At 46.7% G+C, this 20,454-nt stretch overlaps 1 protein-coding gene across 5 annotated transcripts in view; it reads left to right on the top strand.

Annotated features, from left to right (window-relative positions):
• PLD3 (phospholipase D family member 3) overlaps positions 1-20,454 on the top strand; it is a 53,989-nt gene that overhangs the window by 16,094 nt on the left and 17,441 nt on the right. For all 5 annotated transcript variants that reach the window (XM_063937675.1, XM_063937678.1, XM_063937676.1 and 2 more), the window contains exons 2-5: positions 6,872-6,927; positions 7,387-7,455; positions 8,285-8,439; positions 15,843-16,026. In XM_063937675.1, the coding sequence (XP_063793745.1) occupies positions 6,901-6,927; positions 7,387-7,455; positions 8,285-8,439; positions 15,843-16,026 (435 nt within the window). In that variant the 5' untranslated portion in view covers positions 6,872-6,900. The remainder of the gene's footprint in view (positions 1-6,871; positions 6,928-7,386; positions 7,456-8,284; positions 8,440-15,842; positions 16,027-20,454) is intronic.

The following is a 20,454-nucleotide window of genomic DNA, read 5'->3' as shown; positions in this document are numbered from 1 at the left end:
TGCAACCTCCAACCTCAAGTGAAATCCTCACCCTAATCATTTTATGTAAAAAAAAAGAATGTGTGTGTGTGTGTGTGTGTGTATGTATGTATATATATATATATATATATATATTTCTCTATCGTCCTAGTGGATGCTGGGGTTCCTGAAAGGACCATGGGGAATAGCGGCTCCGCAGGAGACAGGGCACAAAAAGTAAAGCTTTCCGATCAGGTGGTGTGCACTGGCTCCTCCCCCCATGACCCCCCTCCAAGCCAGTTAGATTTTTGTGCCCGGCCGAGAAGGGTGCAATCTAGGTGGCTCTCCTAAAGAGCTGCTTAGAAAAGTTTAGCTTAGGTTTTTTATTTTACAGTGAGTCCTGCTGGCAACAGGATCACTGCAACGAGGGACTTAGGGGAGAAGAAGTGAACTCACCTGCGTGCAGGATGGATTGGCTTCTTGGCTACTGGACATCAGCTCCAGAGGGACGATCACAGGTACAGCCTGGATGGTCACCGGAGCCTTGCCGCCGGCCCCCTTGCAGATGCTGAAGTAAGAAGAGGTCCAGAATCGGCGGCAGAAGACTCCTCAGTCTTCTAAAGGTAGCGCACAGCACTGCAGCTGTGCGCCATTTTCCTCTCAGCACACTTCACACGGCAGTCACTGAGGGTGCAGGGTGCTGGGAGGGGGGCGCCCTGGGAGGCAAATGAATACCTATTTTGGCTAAAAATACCTCACATATAGCCTCCGGAGGCTATATGGAGATATTTAACCCCTGCCAGAATCCGTTAAGAGCGGGAGACGAGGCCGCCAAAAAAGGGGCGGGGCCTATCTCCTCAGCACACAGCGCCATTTTCCCTCACAGAAAGGCTGGAGGGAAGGCTCCCAGACTCTCCCCTGCACTGCACTACAGAAACAGGGTTAAAACAGAGAGGGGGGGGCACTAATTTGGCGTTAGAAATATATAAAAAAGATGCTATAAGGGAAAACACTTATATAAGGTTGTCCCTATATAATTATAGCGTTTTTGGTGTGTGCTGGCAAACTCTCCCTCTGTCTCTCCAAAGGGCTAGTGGGTCCTGTCCTCTATCAGAGCATTCCCTGTGTGTGTGCTGTGTGTCGGTACGTGTGTGTCGACATGTAGGAGGACGATGTTGGTGAGGAGGCGGAGCAATTGCCTGTAATGGTGATGTCACTCTCTAGGGAGTCGACACCGGAATGGATGGCTTATTTAGGGAATTACGTGATAATGTCAACACGCTGCAAGGTCGGTTGACGACATGAGACGGCCGACAAACAATAGTACCGGTCCAGACGTCTCAAAAACACCGTCAGGGGTTTTTAAAACGCCCGTTTACTTTAGTCGGTCGACACAGACACAGACAGGGACACTGAATCCAGTGTCGACGGTGAATAAACAAACGTATTCCTTATTAGGGCCACACGTTAAAGGCAATGAAGGAGGTGTTACATATTTCTGATACTACAAGTACCACAAAAGAGGGTATTATGTGGGATGTGAAAAAACTACCATAGTTTTTCCTGAATCAGATAAATTAAATAAAGTGTGTGATGATGCGTGGGTTCCCCCCGATAGAAAATTATGGGCGGTATACCCTTTCCCGCCAGAAGTTAGGGCGCGTTGGGAAACACCCCTTAGGGTGGATAAGGCGCTCACACGCTTATCAAAACAAGTGGCGGTACCGTCTATAGATAGGGCCGTCCTCAAGGACCAGCTGACAGGAGGCTGGAAAATATCATAAAAAGTATATACACACATACTGGTGTTATACTGCGACCAGCGATCGCTTCAGCCTGGATGTGCAGAGCTGGGGTGGCTTGGTCGGATTCCCTGACTAAAAATATTGATACCCTTGACAGGGACAGTATTTTATTGACTATAGAGCATTTAAAGGATGCATTTCTATATATGCGAGATGCACAGAGGGATATTTGCACTCTGGCATCAAGAGTAAATGCGATGTCCATAACTGCCAGAAGATGTTATGGACACGACAGTGGTCAGGTGATGCAGATTCCAAACGGCACAAAGGTGTATTGCCGTATAAAGGAAGAGGAGTTATTTGGGGTCGGTCCATCGGACCTGGTGGCCACGGCAACTGCTGGAAAATCCACCGTTTTTACCCTAGGTCACATCTCTGCAGAAAAAGACACCGTCTTTTCAGCCTCAGTCCTTTCGTCCCTATAAGATCATATCTGCCCAGGGATAGAGGAAAGGGAAGAAGACTGCAGCAGGCAGCCCATTCCCAGGAACAGAAGCGTTCCACCGCTTCTGACAAGTTCTCAGCATGGCGCTGAGACCGTACAGGACCCCTGGATCCTACAAGTAGTATCCCAGGGGTACAGATTGGAATGTCGAGACGTTTCCCCTTCGCAGGCTCCTAAAGTCTGCTTTACCAAGGTCTCCCTCCGACAAGGAGGCAGTATGGGAAAAAATTCACAAGCTGTATTCCCAGCAGGTGATAATTAAATTACCCCTCCTACTACAAGAAAAGGGGTATTATTCCACACTATATTGTGGTACTGAAGCCAGAAGGCTAGGTGAGACTTATTCTAAAAAATTTTTTGAACACTTACAAAGGTTCAAATCAAGATGGAGTCACTCAGAGCAGTGATAACGAACCAGGAAGAAGGGGACTATATAGTGTCCCGGGACATCAGGGATGCTTACCTCTATGTTCCAAATTTGCCCTTCTCACTAAGGGTACCTCAGGTTCGTGGTGCAGAACTGTCACTATAAGTTTCAGACGCTGCCGTTTGGATTGTCCACGGCACCCCGGGTCTTTACCAAGGTAATGGCCGAAATGATGATTCTTCTTCGAAGAAAAGGCGTCTTAATTATCCCTTACTTGGACGATCTCCTGATAAGGGCATAGTCCAGGGAACAGTTGGAGGTCGGAGTAGCACTATCTAGGATACTGCTACAACAGCACGGGTGGATTCTAAATATTCCAAAATCGCAGCTGATCCCGACGACACGTCTGCTGTGCCTAGGGATGATTCTGGACACAGTCCAGAAAAAGGTGTTTCTCCCGGAAGAGAAAGCCAGGGAGTTATCCGAGCTAGTCAGGAACCTCCTAAAAACAGTGCATCATTGCACAAGGGTCCTGGTAAAAATGGTGGCTTCCTACGAAGCAATTCCATTCGGCAGATTTCACGCAAGAACTTTTCAGTGGGATCTGCTGGACAAATGGTCCGGATCGCATCTTCAGATGCATCAGCGGATAACCCTATATCCAAGGACAAGGGTGTCTCTCCTGTGGTGGTTATAGAGTGCTCATCTTCTAGAGGGCCGCAGATTCGGCATTCAGGATTGGATGCTGGTGACCACGGAGCCCAGCCCGAGAGGCTGGGGAGCAGTCACACAAGGAAAAAATTTCCAGGGAGTGTGATCAAGTCTGGAGACTTTTCTCCACATAAATATACTGGAGCTAAGGGTAAATTTATAATGCTCTAAGCTTAGCAAGACCTCTGCTTCAAGGTCAGCCGGTATTGATCCAGTGGGAAAAACATCACGGCAGTCGCCCACGTAAACAGACAGGGCGACACAAGAAGCAGGAGGGCAATGGCAAAAACTGCAAGGACTTTTCGCTGGGCGGAATCTCATGTGATAGCACTGTCAGCAGTGTTTCATCCCGGGAATGGAAACTGGGAAGCAGACTTCCTCAGCAGGCACGACCTCCACCCGGGAGAGTGGAAACTTCATCGGGAAGTTTTTTTCCACATGATTGTAAACCGTTGGGAAATACCAAAGGTGGACATGATGGCGTCCCGTCTGAACAAAAAACGGGACAGGTATTGCGCCAGGTCAAGAGACCCTCAGGCAATAGCTGTGGACGTTCTGGTAACACCGTGGGTGTACCAGTCGGTGTATGTGTTCCCTCCTCTGCTTCTCATACCTAAGGTGCTGAGAATTATAAGACGTAGAGGAGTAAGAACTATACTCATGGCTCCGGATTGGCCAAGAAGGACTTGGTACCCGGAACTTCAAGAGATGCTTACAGAGGTCTTATGGCCTCTGCCGCTAAGAAGGGACTTGCTTCAGCAAGTACCATGTCTGTTCCAAGACTTACCGCAGCTGCGTTTGTCGGCATGGCGGTGGAAAGCCGGATCCTAAGGGAAAAAGGCATTCCGGAAGAGGTCATTCCTACCCTGGTCAAAGCCAGAAAGGAGGTGACCGCACAACATTATCACCACATGTGGCGAAAATATGTTGCGTGGTGTGAGGTCAGGAAGGCCCCACAAAGAAATTTCAACTCGGTCGTTTCCTGCATTTCCTGCAAACAGGAAGTGTCTATGGGCCTCAAATTGGGGTCCATTAAGGTTCAAATTTCGGCCCTGTCGATTTTCTTCCAGAAAGAATTGGCTTCAGTTCCTGAAGTCCAGAAGTTTGTCAAGGGAGTATTGCATATACAACCCCCTTTTGTGCCTCCAGTGGCACTGTGGGATCTCAACGTAGTTCTGGGATTCCTCAAATCACATTGGTTTAAAACCAGTCAAATCTGTGGATTTGAAGCATCTCACATAAAAAGTGACCATGCTCTTGGCCCTGGCCTGGACCAGGCGAGTGTCAAATTGGTGGCTTTTTCTCAAAAAAGCCCATATCTGTTTGTCCATTCGGACAGGGCAGAGCTGCGGACTCGTCCCCAGTTCTCTCCCTAAGGTGGTGTCAGTGTTTCACCTGAACCAGCTTATTGTGGTGCCTTGCACCTACTAGGGACTTGGAGGACTCCAAGTTGCTAGATGTTGTCAGGGCCCTGAAAATATGTTCCAGGACGGCTGGAGTCAGGAAAACTGACTTGCTGTTATCCTGTATGCACCCAACAAACTGGGTGCTCTTGCTTCTAAGCAGACTATTGCTAGTTGGATGTGTAATACAATTCAGCTTGCACATTCTGTGGCAGGCCTGCCACAGCCAAAATATGTAAATGCCCATTCCACAAGGAAGGTGGGCTCATCTTGGGCGGCTGCCCGAGGGGTCTCGGCTTTACAACTTTGCCGAGCAGCTACTTGGTCAGGGGCAAACACGTTTGCTAAATTCTACAAATTTGATACCCTGGCTAAGGAGGACCTGGAGTTCTCTCATTCGGTGCTGCAGAGTCATCCGCACTCTCCCGCCCGTTTGGGAGCTTTGGTATAATCCCCATGGTCCTTTCAGGAACCCCAGCATCCACTAGGACGATAGAGAAAATAAGAATTTACTTACCGATAATTCTATTTCTCGGAGTCCGTAGTGGATGCTGGGCGCCCATCCCAAGTGCGGATTATCTGCAATACTTGTACATAGTTACAAAAATCGGGTTATTATTGTTGTGAGCCATCTTTTCAGAGGCTCCGCTGTTATCATACTGTTAACTGGGTTTAGATCACAAGTTGTACGGTGTGATTGGTGTGGCTGGTATGAGTCTTACCCGGGATTCAAAATTCCTCCCTTATTGTGTACGCTCGTCCGGGCACAGTGCCTAGCTGGCTTGGAGGGGGGTCATGGGGGGAGGAGCCAGTGCACACCACCTGATCGGAAAGCTTTACTTTTGTGCCCTGTCTCCTGCGGAGCCGCTATTCCCCATGGTCCTTTCAGGAACCCCAGCATCCACTACGGACTCCGAGAAATAGAATTATCGGTAAGTAAATTCTTATTATATATATATATATATATATATATATATATATATATATATATATATATATATATATATATTATATCTATCTCAAACAAACAAAAAAGTCTGCGGCACTCAGGGTCTTGTGAAAACGTAGTTTGTATTAAAACATCAATAAAGTATCCATCGACGTTTCGGGGACTTCAACCCCTTTGTCAAGATGTGTGCAAAGGGGTTATATATATATATATATATATATATATATATATATAATTTTTTTAAATGACAGGCCAGGTACACCTCAGAATGACTGGCAGCTGTGGCGATGGACGTTGCGTCCCGAGTTCCCTTCACCCTGGTCTATCGCCGGTACACAGACGATTTAATGAACCGTTCCGTCCTTCATTAATATGCACAGCCGCCCACATGATATCGTTGGATTGACCGTGCAGTATAGTCAATCTAACGATATCATATGTCATTCGTGGGAGCGTGCAATCCTACATACACATTAGATCTTGATGTTTGTCGTTCCAATATAACAAATCGTCAAGATATCGTTCTAACGTGTACCTGAGTTTATACTTGGGAGCATTATACTCCTGCCTTCTGAGCATTCCAAGTATATGGAATACCCTATACTACACTGTACCAAACAGTATATATTGTATGATGTCAAATGTTGCAACTGTAGATGAGAGTACCTCTTATTCCATTCTTCTGTCAGTGTCACATGTATTATAATGAGCACCTTGCAATATTTTCTAGTCCATTCCGGTCTTTGTATACTGTGGGTAACACAAATGAATTGTGGTCACTATGCTCCTGTCACATGCAGAGCTTCTTCTGTGAAACTGATTACACAGCCTGACCGGCGGGAAGTGCTACAGTAACCACAATGATATCTTGGGGCATGCAGTGCCAGCCTTTCTTATGGAGCACAGGCTATAGAGTGTTGTGGCCTTGCACGTGATTGGACAGCAATATAATAAAAGACATCTGACCTTGTTTAAATCTGATGAATGCGCCTTATGTCCTAAACCCCTGTATGCACATAACAGAGTATAGCTAAAGTAACATGGTAGTAAAGCTTCTGTTGGCACTGCTGTAATATTTACAGGTAAATGAGATGGATGGTTTTTAAATTTCTTGGAACTTTTTCTTCATTTATCATTACTGGCTGTAAATACACAGATAAGTATGTACGTTCTAAATCTGACTCCAGCCTTTAGTAAGTGCAAAAAATGATAGTATATCCTGTGTGCCGTCAGGACTGTGACCCGACAGATCTTGTGACGCGATGAAGCTGAAAGTGGTGTACAAGCCGGTGAGTGTTCATCAGGTTTTATGTAATGTTTTTCTTCATATAGATTGTGTGCTCCTCAGTCTTTCCCCCGATACTCCCAGCATGCTTCTGTATAGAACGCGTGGGAATTTTACTTTTGTACACATTCTGGGTAACATGTTTATTATATACAAGTGTTGAACATATTCTGTGATTATATCTATCTGATACAGGTCAGTGTTTATTCGGGATACATGTGTATTATAAGGGATACCACTTCTTGAATGATAGAAGTCACCACAGATATCCATGATGCATACAGTATAATGGTTCCATGGCCTTGTGCTTATGTGTTGGGAAGGAGCTCAATGGTGACTTGTATTATCCTTATTTACAGTAGAGAATAGCATATATCATGTGGGATTGTTAATACATTATACACCCTTTCCCCAGCAGCCTCTTATTAGATAATTACATATAATGACTTCCTTATCATTGCAGATTTCCTCCCCGGAGCAGCCTGAAGATCCTGTTATTGGCTTGGGCCGTCTGCAGGACAATGCTCTCAGGGTAAGGACATGGACCCTATGTATGATCAGACCTGCTTACGTTATAATGTTTTTTTCTGCTAGAAGTGTTCTATAAGACTTTGGGGGTCATTCCGAGTTGATCGCTCGCTAGCAGTTTTTAGCAGCCGTGGAAACGCATAGTCGCCGCCCACGGGGGAGTGTATTTTCGCTTTGCAGGAGTGCGAACGCCTGTGCAGCAGTGCGCCTGCAAATAAATTTTGTGCAAAACAAGACCAGCCCTGTAGTTACTTATCCTGTACGATGATTGCTGTGACGAGTGACACGGTAATGACGTCAGATAACCGCCCGGCCACGCCTGCGTTTTTCCAAACACTCGCAGAAAACGGTCAGTTGACACCCATAAACGCCCTCCTTCTGTCAATCTCCTTGCGTTCGGCTGTGCGATTGGAATCGTCACTAGAACCAGTGCAAAACCACAATGGACTTCGTACCCGTACGACGCGCATGCGCATTGCGGTGCATACGCATTGGCAGATTAGCCGTTTTTTTCACTGATCGCTACTCAGCAAACAACGGAAGCTAGCGATCAACTCGGAATGACCTCCTTTGTTTTATTTGCTCAATATAAAAGTAGAGATGAGCGGATTCGGTTTTACTCTGTTCTCAAAACGGCATCTGATTGGCTATCCAAAACACGTGACATCCGTGAGCCAATAAGATGCCGTTTTGAGAACCGAGTAAATCCGAGTAAAACCGAATCCGCTCATCTCTATATAAAAGTGGAAGAGAGCATTTTCTTGGTGTGGTGACTGAACGCTACAGAGCAGCATGATGGTGAATGGGTAGTAATAATACTCCTTCTCTTGCAGTACTACCGCTGTGCCCTTGTCATTGCCGTCCTGGTCACTGGGCTGTTCTTTCTCCTGGCTGCTCAGCTTCTCCTCTTACCCCTCTTTTGTACCGGCTCCACAGTGAGGACTGAGACTATGTTCAGCCAGGGCAACACATGCAGTGACCCATGCACGTAAGTGATCACATGGGAGGTTTGTACTAAAGAGCTTGCAGTCTAGATGTGCTATAATGGGTTTATAAGTGAGCCCTGCTGGTCTGCAACTCGTGGAGTTTATTTGTGGGTGTCAGCAGGAGGACGCAGCACAGAGAACGAACTGAAGCTCCTGAATAAGTGGGCATTTCCGCTGTTAGGATTCCCTTGTCTGTGGTCCTGCTATGATGAGGCTAAATCATCTGTTACACTGCAATTCATTAATGTTCTACCCCACATGTGGTGTAACGTTTATAATCCGATACAGAGCAGCTTTCCCATACTCTGACCAATCGGAGCCAAAATTGCTTAAATAAACAGTAACTGCCCCTCTGCCCCTCATGGAAATAGGTGTTGGAAAGAGCTCTAATACTTCAGCAGGGCATTGAGCCCCGGCCTGAGCAGACTGAGTTGAGTGACTTTAATATGACCGGAGGAACCAATGTTACAGTGACACCAACCCGTCTTGTTATTGCTTAGTGCTGGTAGCCCACACTGTCCGTCCCCCCACAATTGATTTTTTTTTTAATAACAAAACTTAATCAAGAACGAGGCGTCTTCAGTGTGCTGCCACGCAAAGTATAACTTCACGTCGTCTCATTTATGCGTTTATTTTGAATTGAAGATTTAAGCAATCGGCAAAATAATATTTCTCTGACGTCCTAGTGGATGCTGGGAACTCCGTAAGGACCATGGGGAATAGCGGCTCCGCAGGAGACTGGGCACATCTAAAGAAAGCTTTAGGATCACCTGGTGTGCACTGGCTCCTCCCCCTATGACCCTCCTCCAAGCCTCAGTTAGATTTCTGTGCCCGACGAGAAGGGTGCACACTAGGGGCTCTCCTGAGCTCTTTGTGAAAGTTTTAGTTTAGGTTTATTATTTTCAGTGAGACCTGCTGGCAACAGGCTCACTGCATCGTGGGACTAAGGGGAGAAGAAACGGACTCACCTGCGTGCAGAGTGGATCGGGTTTCTTAGGCTACTGGACATTAGCTCCAGAGGGACGATCACAGGTTCAGCCTGGATGGGTCCCGGAGCCGCGCCGCCGGCCCCCTTACAGAGCCAGAAGAGCGAAGAGGTCCGGTGAAATCGGCGGCAGAAGACGATCCTGTCTTCAGATAAGGTAGCGCACAGCACCGCAGCTGTGCGCCATTGCTCTCAGCACACTTCACACTCCGGTCACTGAGGGTGCAGGGCGCTGGGGGGGGCAGCGCCCTGAGACGCAATAAATCGATAAAACCTTATATGGCTAAAATAAATGCATCACATATAACTCCTGGGCTATATGGATGCATTTAACCCCTGCCAAAACATATAGAAAAACGGATGATAGGCTCCGCCCCTTTCTCGGCGTCCTTATCTCCTCAGCACACTGGCGCCATTTTCCCTCACAGCTCAGTTGGAGGGAAGCTCCCTGGCTCTCCCCTGCAGTCACTACACTACAGAAAGGGGTTAAAAAAGAGAGGGGGGCACAAATTAGGCGCAGTATATAACAATACAGCAGCTATAAAGGGAAAAACACTTATATAAGGTTATCCCTGTATATATATAGCGCTCTGGTGTGTGCTGGCAAACTCTCCCTCTGTCTCCCCAAAGGGCTAGTGGGGTCCTGTCCTCTATCAGAGCATTCCCTGTGTGTGTGCTGTGTGTCGGTACGTTTGTGTCGACATGTATGAGGAGAAAAATGATGAGGAGACGGAGTAGAGTGTCTGAAATAGTGTTGTCACCCCCTAGGGGGTCGACACCTGAGTGGATGTACTGTTGAAATTGCGTGACAGTGTCAGCTTTGTATAAAAGACAGTGGTTGACATGAGACAGCCGGCTACTCAGCTTGTGCGTGTCCAGACGTCTTATACAGGGGCCCTAAAGCGCCCGTTACCTCAGATACAGACGCCGACAGGGGTACTGACTCCTGTGTCGACGGTGAAGAGACAACTGTGATTTCCAATAGGGCCACACATTGCATGATTGAGGCAATGGAAAAAGTTTACACTTTTCTGATAATATGAATACCACCAAAAAAAGGGGTATTATGTTTGGTGAGGAAAAACTTCCTGTAGTTTTCCTGAATCTGAGAAATAAAATGAGGTGTGTGATGATGCGTGGGTTTCCCCCCGATAACAATTGATATTTTCTAAAAAGTTATTGGCAGTATACCTTTTCCCTCCAGAGGTTAGGGTGCGTTGGGAAACACCCCCTAGGGTGGATAAAGCGCTCACACGCTTGTAAAAACAAGGGCTCTACCCTCTCCTGAGATGGCCGCCCTTAAGGATCCTGCTGATAGAAAGCAGGAGCGTATCCTAAAATGTATTTACACACATACTGGTGTTATACTGCGACCAGCAATCGCCTCAGCCTGGATGTGCAGTGCTGGGTTGGCGTGGTCGGATTCCCTGACTGGAAATATGATATCCTAGATAAGGACAGTATATTATTGCCTATAGAGCAATTAAAAGATGCATTTCTATATATGCAGGATGCACAGCGGAATATTTGCCGACTGGCATCAAGTATAAGTGCGTTGTCCAATTATTCCAGTAAAGTGGTCAGGTGATGCGGATTCCAAACGGCATTTGGAAGTATTGCCTTAAAAGAGGGGATGTACCCCAGGTCGCCTCTCAAAATAAGACGCCGTATTATCAGGCGCAGTCCTGGTTGGCAGGCGGACAAAAGGGTTCCTCTTTTCTGCTCGTGACAGAGGGAGAGGAAAATGGCTGCAGAGATCAGCCAGTTCCAAGGAACAGAAACCCTTTTCCGCCGCTGCCAAGCCCTCAGTATGACGCTAGGGCTTTACAAGTTCAGGCACGGTGGGGTCCCGTTCTCAATGAATTTCAGTGCGCAGTGGGCTCACTCGCAAGTAGACCCCTGGATCCTTCAGATAATATTTCAGGGGTACAAATTGGAATTCGAGACTTATTCCCCTCGCCGTTTCCAAAAGTCTGTTTTACCGACGTCTCCCGCTGACAGGGAGGCAGTTTTGGAAGCCATTCACAAGCTGTATTCCCAGCAGGTGATAATCAAGGTACCCCTCCTGCAACAGGGAACGGGGTATTATTCCACACTATTGTGGTACCGAAGCCAGACGGCTCGGTGAGACCGATTTTAAAATCTAAAATCTTTGAACACTTGCATACAGAGGTTCAAATTCAAAATTGAGTCACTCAGAGCAGTGATTGCAAACCTGGAAGAAGGGGACTACATGATGTCTCGGGACATCAAGGAGGCTTACCTTCATGTCAAAATTTACCCTTCTCACCAAGGGTATTTCAGGTTATGGTACAGAACTGTATCAGTTCGGACGCTGCCGTAGGGATGGTCCACGGCACCCCGGGTCTTTACTGAAGTAATGACCGAAATGATGATATTCCTTCGAAGGAAGGGAATTTTAGTTATCCTTTACTTGGACGATTCCCTGATAAGGGTAAGATCCAGGGAACAGTTGGAGATCGGTGTAGCACTATATCAGGTAGTGTTGCGGCAGCACGATTGGATTTTCAATATTCCAAAATCACAGCTGGTTCCGACGACTTGTCTTCTGTTCCTAGGGATGATTCTGGACATAGTCCAGAAAGAAGGTGCTTCTCCCGGAGGAGAAAGCCAGGGAGTTACCCGAGCTAGTCAGGAACCTCCTAAAACCGAACCAAGTCTCAGTGCATCAATGCACAAGGGTTCTGGGTAAAAATGGTGGCTTCCTACGAAGCAATCCCATTCGGCAGATTCCACGCACAGTGGAACCTTCTGGACAAATGGTCCGGGTCGCATCTTCAGATGCTTCAGCGGATAACCCTGTCACCAGGGACAAGGGTATCCCTCCTGTGGTGGTTGCAGAGTGCTCATCTTCTAGAGGGCCGCAGATTCGGCATTCGGGACTGGGTCCTGGTGGCCACGGATGCCAGCCTGCGAGGCTGGGGAGCAGTCACACAGGGAAGGAATTTCCAGGGCTTATGGTCAAGCCTGGAGACAACTCTTCATATAAACATTCTGGAACTAAGGGCCATTTACAATGCCCTAAGTCAAGCGAAACCCCTGCTTCAGGGTCAGGCGGTATTGATCCAATCGGACAACATCACGTCAGTCGCCCACGTAAACAGACAGGGCGGCACGAGAAGCAGGAGGGCAATGGCAGAAGCTGCAAGGATTTTCGCTGGGCGGAAAATCATGTGATAGCACTGTCAGCAGTGTTCATTCCGGGAGTGGACAACTGGGAAGCAGACTTCCTCAGCAGACACGACCTTCACCCGGGAGAGTGGGGACTTCACCCAGAAGTCTTCCACCTGATTGTAAACCGTTGGGAAAAACAAAAGGTGGACATAATGGCGTCCCGTCTAAACAAAAAACTAGACAGATATTGCGCCAGGTCAAGGGACCCTCAGGCAATAGCGGTGGACGCTCTGGTAACACCGTGGGTGTACCAGTCAGTGTATGTGTTCCCTCCTCTGCCCCTCATACCAAAAGTACTGAGAATCATAAGAAGGAGAGGAGTAAGAACTATACTCGTGGTTCCGGATTGGCCAAGAAGGACTTGGTATCCGGAACTTCAAGAGATGCTCACGGACGAACCGTGGCTTTTACCTCTAAGAAAGGACCTGCTCCAGCAAGGGCCTTGTCTGTTCCAAGACTTACCGCGGCTGCGTTTGACGGCATGGCGGTTGAACGCCGGATCCTGAAGATCCCTACCCTGGTCAAGGCCAGGAAAGACGTAACCGCAAAACATTATCACCGCATTTGGCGAAAATATGTTGCGTGGGGTGAGGCCAAGAAGGCCCCTACAGAGGAATTTCAACTGGGTCGTTTCCTCCATTTCCTGCAAACAGGACTGTCTATGGGCCTAAAATTAGGGTCCATTAAGGTTCAAATTTCGGCCCTGTCGATTTTCTTCCAAAAAGAACTGGCTTCAATGCCTGAAGTTCAGACATTTGTAAAAGGGGTACTGCATATACAGTCTCCTTTTGTGCCTCCAGTGGCACCTTGGGGATCTCAATGTTGTGTTGAGTTTCCTAAAGTCACATTGGTTTGAACCACTCACCACTGTGGACTTAAAATATCTCACATGGAAGTGACGAGTTAGCCCTGGTTTCAGCCAGGCGGGTGTCAGAATTGGCGGCTTTATCATATAAAAGCCCTTACTTAATATTTCATTCTGAAAGGGCAGAATTGAGGACTCGTCCTCAAATTTTCTACCTAAGGTGGTTTCTGCATTTCACATGAACCAACCTATTGTGGTACCTGCGGCTACTAAGGACTTGGAGGATTCCAAGTTGCTTGACGTGGTCAGGACCCTGAAAATACATGTTTCCAGGACGGCTGGAGTCAGAAAATCTGACTCGCTGTTTATCCTGTATGCACCCAAAAAACTGGGTGCTCCTGCTTCTAAGCAGACGATTGCTCGTTGGATTTGTAGTACAATTCAGCTTGCACATTCTGTGGCAGGCCTGCCACAGCCAAAAATCTTAAAATGCCCACTCCACAAGGAAGGTGGGCTCATCTTGGGCAGCTGCCCGAGGGGTCTCGGCTTTACAACTTTGCCGAGCAGTTACTTGGTCAGGAGCAAATACGTTTGTAAAATTCTACAAAGTTGATATCTTGGCTGAGGAGGACCTGGAGTTCTCTCATTCGGTGCTGCAGAGTCATCCGCACTCTCCCGCCCGTTTGGGAGCTTTGGTATAATCCCCATGGTCCTTACGGAGTTCCCAGCATCCACTAGGACGTCAGAGAAAATAAGAATTTACTTACCGATAATTCTATTTCTCGTAGTCCGTAGTGGATGCTGGGCGCCCATCCCAAGTGCGGATTGTCTGCAATACTGGTACATAATTATTGTTACCAAAAAATTCGGGTTATTGTTGTAGTGAGCCATCTTTTCTAGAGGCTCCTCTATTATCATGCTGTTAACTGGGTTCAGATCACAAGTTGTACAGTGTGATTGGTGTGGCTGGTATGAGTCTTACCCGGGATTCAAAATCCTTCCTTATTGTGTACGCTCGTCCGGGCACAGTATCCTAACTGAGGCTTGGAGGAGGGTCATAGGGGGAGGAGCCAGTGCACACCAGGTGATCCTAAAGCTTTCTTTAGATGTGCCCAGTCTCCTGCGGAGCCGCTATTCCCCATGGTCCTTACGGAGTTCCCAGCATCCACTACGGACTACGAGAAATAGAATTATCGGTAAGTAAATTCTTATTTAATCTTTCATGAGATCAATATATTTAAAGAAAAAACTAAACGCATGCGCAGTTATGCCAGGGACCAGAAATATATCGCTGCTATCTACATAGTGATTTTTGGATTGATTCTATCAATATATTGTGTCTCCAGAATCATACTTTATATAAATTGCCATTATTTTCCAAAGATCGGGTATTGAGATAAATGTACCCTAGATTTTACCTATGCTGTTCTCACATAAAATGGCTACCCACATTCTGAACAGAAGATATATTTTTCCTTCAAGTGGCAGAACCCGTACCTCTCCCCAGTTGCCCCGCTTTGCCCTCCCCCCCCCATTTGAAGGATACACCTGCAGTCTCCCCACATTCAAATCATGCCTACTTAGAACACGCTCCGTCTGGGGGGCCAGATACCCAGTAACTAGGTTATACTATATGGGACAGCGATGCACTGTTCCAATCCTGTTTTTTGCTTCTGGTTTTCGCAACCTGTGAACCTGTTTCATAACCTGTGACTGGTATTTACTGGAGATACCGATCATATCTATCATACCTTCAATGCCATTTGTCATATATGGCTTTCTCAGCCTCTCTTACAACGCCTGTGTGTTGTCCCATGCACACTTCTGGCTGATTCAGTGATCACTTTCACCAGGGAAGAGATCCAACAAAAAAAAAAACAAGGCTTCTTTCCCAGAGATCCTTCATTATTATGGTATGCAAGGTCCCAGGGTAACCACATGGCCCCCAGGAAGGTGAATAACTAAATCTACACTGTTTGTGCGGTGTCCTGTCATCTCTGCTGAGCAGGTAACCGAATGTGGACTGATGGGGATCACTTTTTTAAAGAGGTGTCACTTTATCCCTTTATGTGTTTATTCATTTTTATCTTGCTCCCACCAGGCATGTGTACAGATGCACCCTCATGTGTCACTGACACTGGGTTCAGGGATAAACCTCCATATCACGTTGGGCTTTTGATACACTTGCATAATTTATAAATGAGCTACAGTATGTTATAATGCTGCTCTGGAAAACTTACCATCTAAATAAGGTTCACAATGTTGTAGTCTGAAATACGTGTGTCTCTTTATTACCACTGGGACTCAGCTGAGTGAATCTAGAGGCAGAGTCTTTGATCAGCCACCAGATCTCTCCAACGGCAGGACTGCAATGACTTCATTATAGTACTGATATGTACATCTGCTCTCCTTGTTACTAGGATGGTTTTGGTGGAGAGTATACCTGAAGGACTTGTGTACCCTGCAAATGCCTCAACTAATCCTTCCACATACCAGTCCTGGATGGACCTTCTAAGTGCGGCCAAGAGCAGTGTAGACATTGCGTCTTTCTACTGGACGCTGACCAACAATGACACCCACACCAAGCATCCCTCCGCCTATCAGGTAATATACCAAAGGCTGTTTGCAGGGGTAGTTTATGAGCGTCCAGCCCTGGTGCAGTAGAAACATTTTGGACTTTGGTTTTTAGGGAAATATATTTGCACTGTATCTATAAGGAGACATTAAAACATGGAAACATTGAATGTGATGTCCGATAAGAACCACTTGTCCCATCTAGTCTGCCATTAGATGGATATAAGATAGACAAATATCCGATAGATATGAGAGAGAGAAAAATCGGATAGATATCAGCGATATCTTGATAGATATGAGCTAGATGGATAGTAGCTATATAGATATGAGGTAGATGGATAGATAGAAGCTATATAGTTATGAGGTAGGTAGATACATATGAAGTAGGTAGATTGATAGCTATGAGTTGGTTAGCTATGCAATAGATCGATAGGTATGAGGAATTATAAAGATTAAATTCCAATATACGCCCCTAAAGCTGGTCAGCTAAAGAAACTAATACAAAACACATGAAGAAAAAGAACAACCACAAGTAGTGCACGCAGATTATACTTACACAGAATGAATAGCTGGAATCACTCTTGAGGTTCTATAAACTTTTCAGTGTTCCTTGAGACCTCCAAAAAGAGTTAAATAGACATACCATATCGTAATATTGTCACAATTCTTTGAAATTGAGTAATTTTCATTGGAAACTCGTACCCGTGTATGATATAATCGTATCAGATTAGTGATAGACAATATGAGCCCAAGGGAGTGGAGATGTCCGTGTGAAGAGTTGTGGGAACGATAACTTGCACCTGTTCCTGTAACGATACACGCTCCAAATTCACATATAAACATAAGAAATAACTTCCATAGTGTAAAACAACTCAAGTAAAATTTTATTATACAAATACACAGGATAAAAATGGCCTCCCACCAAAAATGGTGGTCTACTGCATGTAAGTAGACAAATATAGCATAAAACGGTGCCCAGATGACAGATAGCAAACAGACCCCTACCAGATGGAATGGTCTACCAAACGAAAGTAGACTTTAAGCGCAGGAGTAAAGGAAAACCACAGGCGTCCCTGGAGATAATCCCCCCCCACCCCCATACTGGATAGTTGTCCAAAGGCTGCTGGGCCTCTCCGCACCAACGCGTTTCAATACACTAGGTAGTGATCCCAGCTATTCATTCTGTATAAGTATAATCTGTGTGCAATACTTGTGTGGTGGTTTTTCTTTTTCTTCACGGGTTTTTTGGAGTGTTGGTGAATAGTAGCAGCATTTTGTGCGCACTTGTGACAGTCAACTCTACTTCTTTTGTAATGCAAAACATATTGTAAATACAACACACTAATACGTTTCTAGCACCAGAGATGTATCCTATGTTTTATTATTGGAATTAAGTAAAAGCATTTCAAATCTAGAGCAGTGCTTTTATTAACAGCAAAACAGATGTTATCTTTAGAAAAATGCTACACCTGGCGCCCCATCCCTTCCCCTAGTTTGTGTTATTTCTCTAACGTCCTAGTGGATGCTGGGGACTCCGTAAGGACCATGGGGAATAGACGGGCTCCGCAGAAGACTGGGCACTCTAAGAAAGATTTAGTACTACTGGTGTGCACTGGCTCCTCCCTCTATGCCCCTCCTCCAGACCTCAGTTAGAATCTGTGCCCGGAAGGAGCTGGGTGCATTTTAGTGAGCTCTCCTGAGCTTGCTATTAAGAAAGTATTTTAGTTAGGTTTTTTATTTTCAGAGAGCTTCTGCTGGCAACAGACTCTCTGCTACGTGGGACTGAGGGGAGAGAAGCAAACCTACTAACTGCGGCTAGGTTGCGCTTCGTAGGCTACTGGACACCATTAGCTCCAGAGGGATCGAACACAGGAACTTAACCTTGGTCGTCCGTTCCCGGAGCCGCGCCGCCGTCCCCCTCGCAGAGCCAGAAGACAGAAGCCGGCGGGTTGAAGCAAGAAGACGTCAAAATCGGCGGCAGAAGACTCCTGTCTTTATATGAGGTAGCGCAGAGCACTGCAGCTGTGCGCCATTGCTCCCACACTAACCCACACACTCCGGTCACTGTAGGGTGCAGGGCGCAGGGGGGGGCGCCCTGGGCAGCAATTGAGTACCTCCTGGCAAAAAGCAGCATATATACAGCTGGGCACAGTAATATGCATGAGCCCCCGCCATTATTTTTACACAAAATCGCAGGACAGAAGCCCGCCGCTGAGGGGGCGGGGCCTTCTTCCTCAGCACTCACCAGCGCCATTTTCTCTCCACAGCTCCGCTGAGAGGAAGCTCCCCAGGATCTCCCCTGCAGAAGCACGATAGAGAGGGTGAAAAAGAGAGGGGGGGGGCACATAAATTTGGCGTAAAAACAATATATACAGCAGCTACTGGGTTAACACTAAGTTACTGTGTGATTCCTGGGTCATATAGCGCTGTGGTGTGTGCTGGCATACTCTCTCTCTGTCTCTCCAAAGGGCCTTGTGGGGGAACTGTCTTCAAATAGAGCATCCCCTGTGTGTGTGGTGTGTCGGTACGTGTGTGTCGACAGGTCTGAGGTAAAAGGCTCCCCTAAGGAGGAGATGGAGCAAATATGTGTGTGAGGGGGTGTCTCCGTCGACAACGCCGACACCTGTTTGGATATGTGTAAGTGCTAAGATGAATTTATTGCACAAAAGATTAGAGAAGAGACAGGAAATCTACCCATGTCTGTCCCTATGGCACAGAGACCTTCAGAGTCTCACAATGCTCACTATCCAAAATAATAAACACTGATATCGACACGGAGTTTGACTCCAGTGTCAACTACGATAATGCAAAGTTACAGCCAAAATGGCAGAAAAGTATTCAATATATGATTATTGTAATAAAAGATGATTTGCATATCACTGATGACTCATTTGTCCCTGACACAAGGGTACACATGTTAAGGGGAAGAAAGCTGAGGTAAATTTCCCTCCTCTCATGAGGAAAAAGGGTGGGAATCTCCAGACAAGAGACTGCAGCTTCCCACAAAGAATTCTCAGGCAGTATCCTTTCCCCACTAGGGCCAGGATGTGATGGGAATCTTCCCCTAGGGTGTCACGTTTGCCCAGAAGGTAGCCCTAGCTATTCTCAGGGATCCTGCAGATAGCGTGCATATTCTGGCACACTACTCAGACCGGCGATTGTGTCGGCATGGGTTTATAGCGCTGTGGCAGCGTGGACAAGTACCATAACAGCAGAGATTGAGACCCTAGTATGCATATAGATATATATATAGAGATATATATATTAAAGATGCTGTCTTAAGAGATATGTATATATAAAACATGCGCAAAGAGACATGAGTATACTGGGTCCTAGAGTCAAAGCTATGTCGATTTCTGCTTGATGTGTCCTGTAGAATATGCAATGGACAGATGATGCCGACTTAAGAGACATATGGAAGGCTGAGGATTGTGTGGAGAAGGGTTCTCGGACCTGGTCTCCACAGCTATAGCTGGTAATTCTGATATTTTGCCTTTTATTCCTGCACAGCCTAGGAAAGCACGACATTATCAAATGCAGCCTTTCGAATAAAGAAACAAGAAAGTTCGAGGTGCGTCCTTTCTTGCCAGACGCGGAGGCAGAGGAAAGAAGCTGCACAACACAGCTAGTTCCCAGGAACAGAAGTCCTCCCCGGCCTCTACAAAAATCCACCGCATGTCGCTAGGGCTCCACAGGCGGAGCTAGGCCCGGTGGGGGCACGCCTTCGTAAGTTCAGCCACAAGTGGGTTCACTCCCTGTTAGATCCCTGGGCAATAGATATTGTGTCTCAGGGATGCAAGCTGGACTTTGAGAAGATGCCCCCTCGCCGACGGCCCTGCCGGCATCCCCCCATGAGAGGGAAACAGTGTTAACTGCAATTCACAAATTGTATCTTCAACAGGTGGTGGTCAAGGTTCCCCTCCTTCAACAAGGAGGGGGTTATTATTCGACCATGTTGTAGTCCTGAAACCAGACGGTTCGGTCAGATCCATATTGAATTTAAAATCCCTGAACATATACCTGAAAGGGTTCAAATTCAAGATGGAATCGCTAAGAGCGGTCATTGCAAGCCTGAAAGGGGGAGATTTTATGGTGACTCGGGACATAAAGGATGCATACCTTCATGTCCCCATTTATCCACCTCATCAGGCGTACCTCAGAATTGCGGTACGGGATTGTCATTACCAATTTCAGACGTTGCCGTTTGGTCTCTCCACGGCCTTGAGAATATTCACCAAGGTAATGGCGGAAATGATGGTGCTCCTGCGGAAGCAAGGTGTCACTATTATCACGTACTTGACGATCTCCTCATAAAAGCGAGATCAAGAGAGCAGTTGCTGAACAGCGTATCACTTTCTCTGGAAGTGTAACGGCAACACGGCTGGATTCTATATATTCCAAGGTCGCAGTGGGTTCTTACAGCTCATCTGCCTCTCCTAGGCATGATCCTAGACACAA

Source organism: Pseudophryne corroboree, chromosome 8 (assembly GCF_028390025.1).
Source record: "Pseudophryne corroboree isolate aPseCor3 chromosome 8, aPseCor3.hap2, whole genome shotgun sequence".
NCBI classification, from domain to species: Eukaryota; Metazoa; Chordata; class Amphibia; order Anura; family Myobatrachidae; genus Pseudophryne; species Pseudophryne corroboree.
This window is presented reverse-complemented; position numbering and strand designations above follow the sequence as displayed.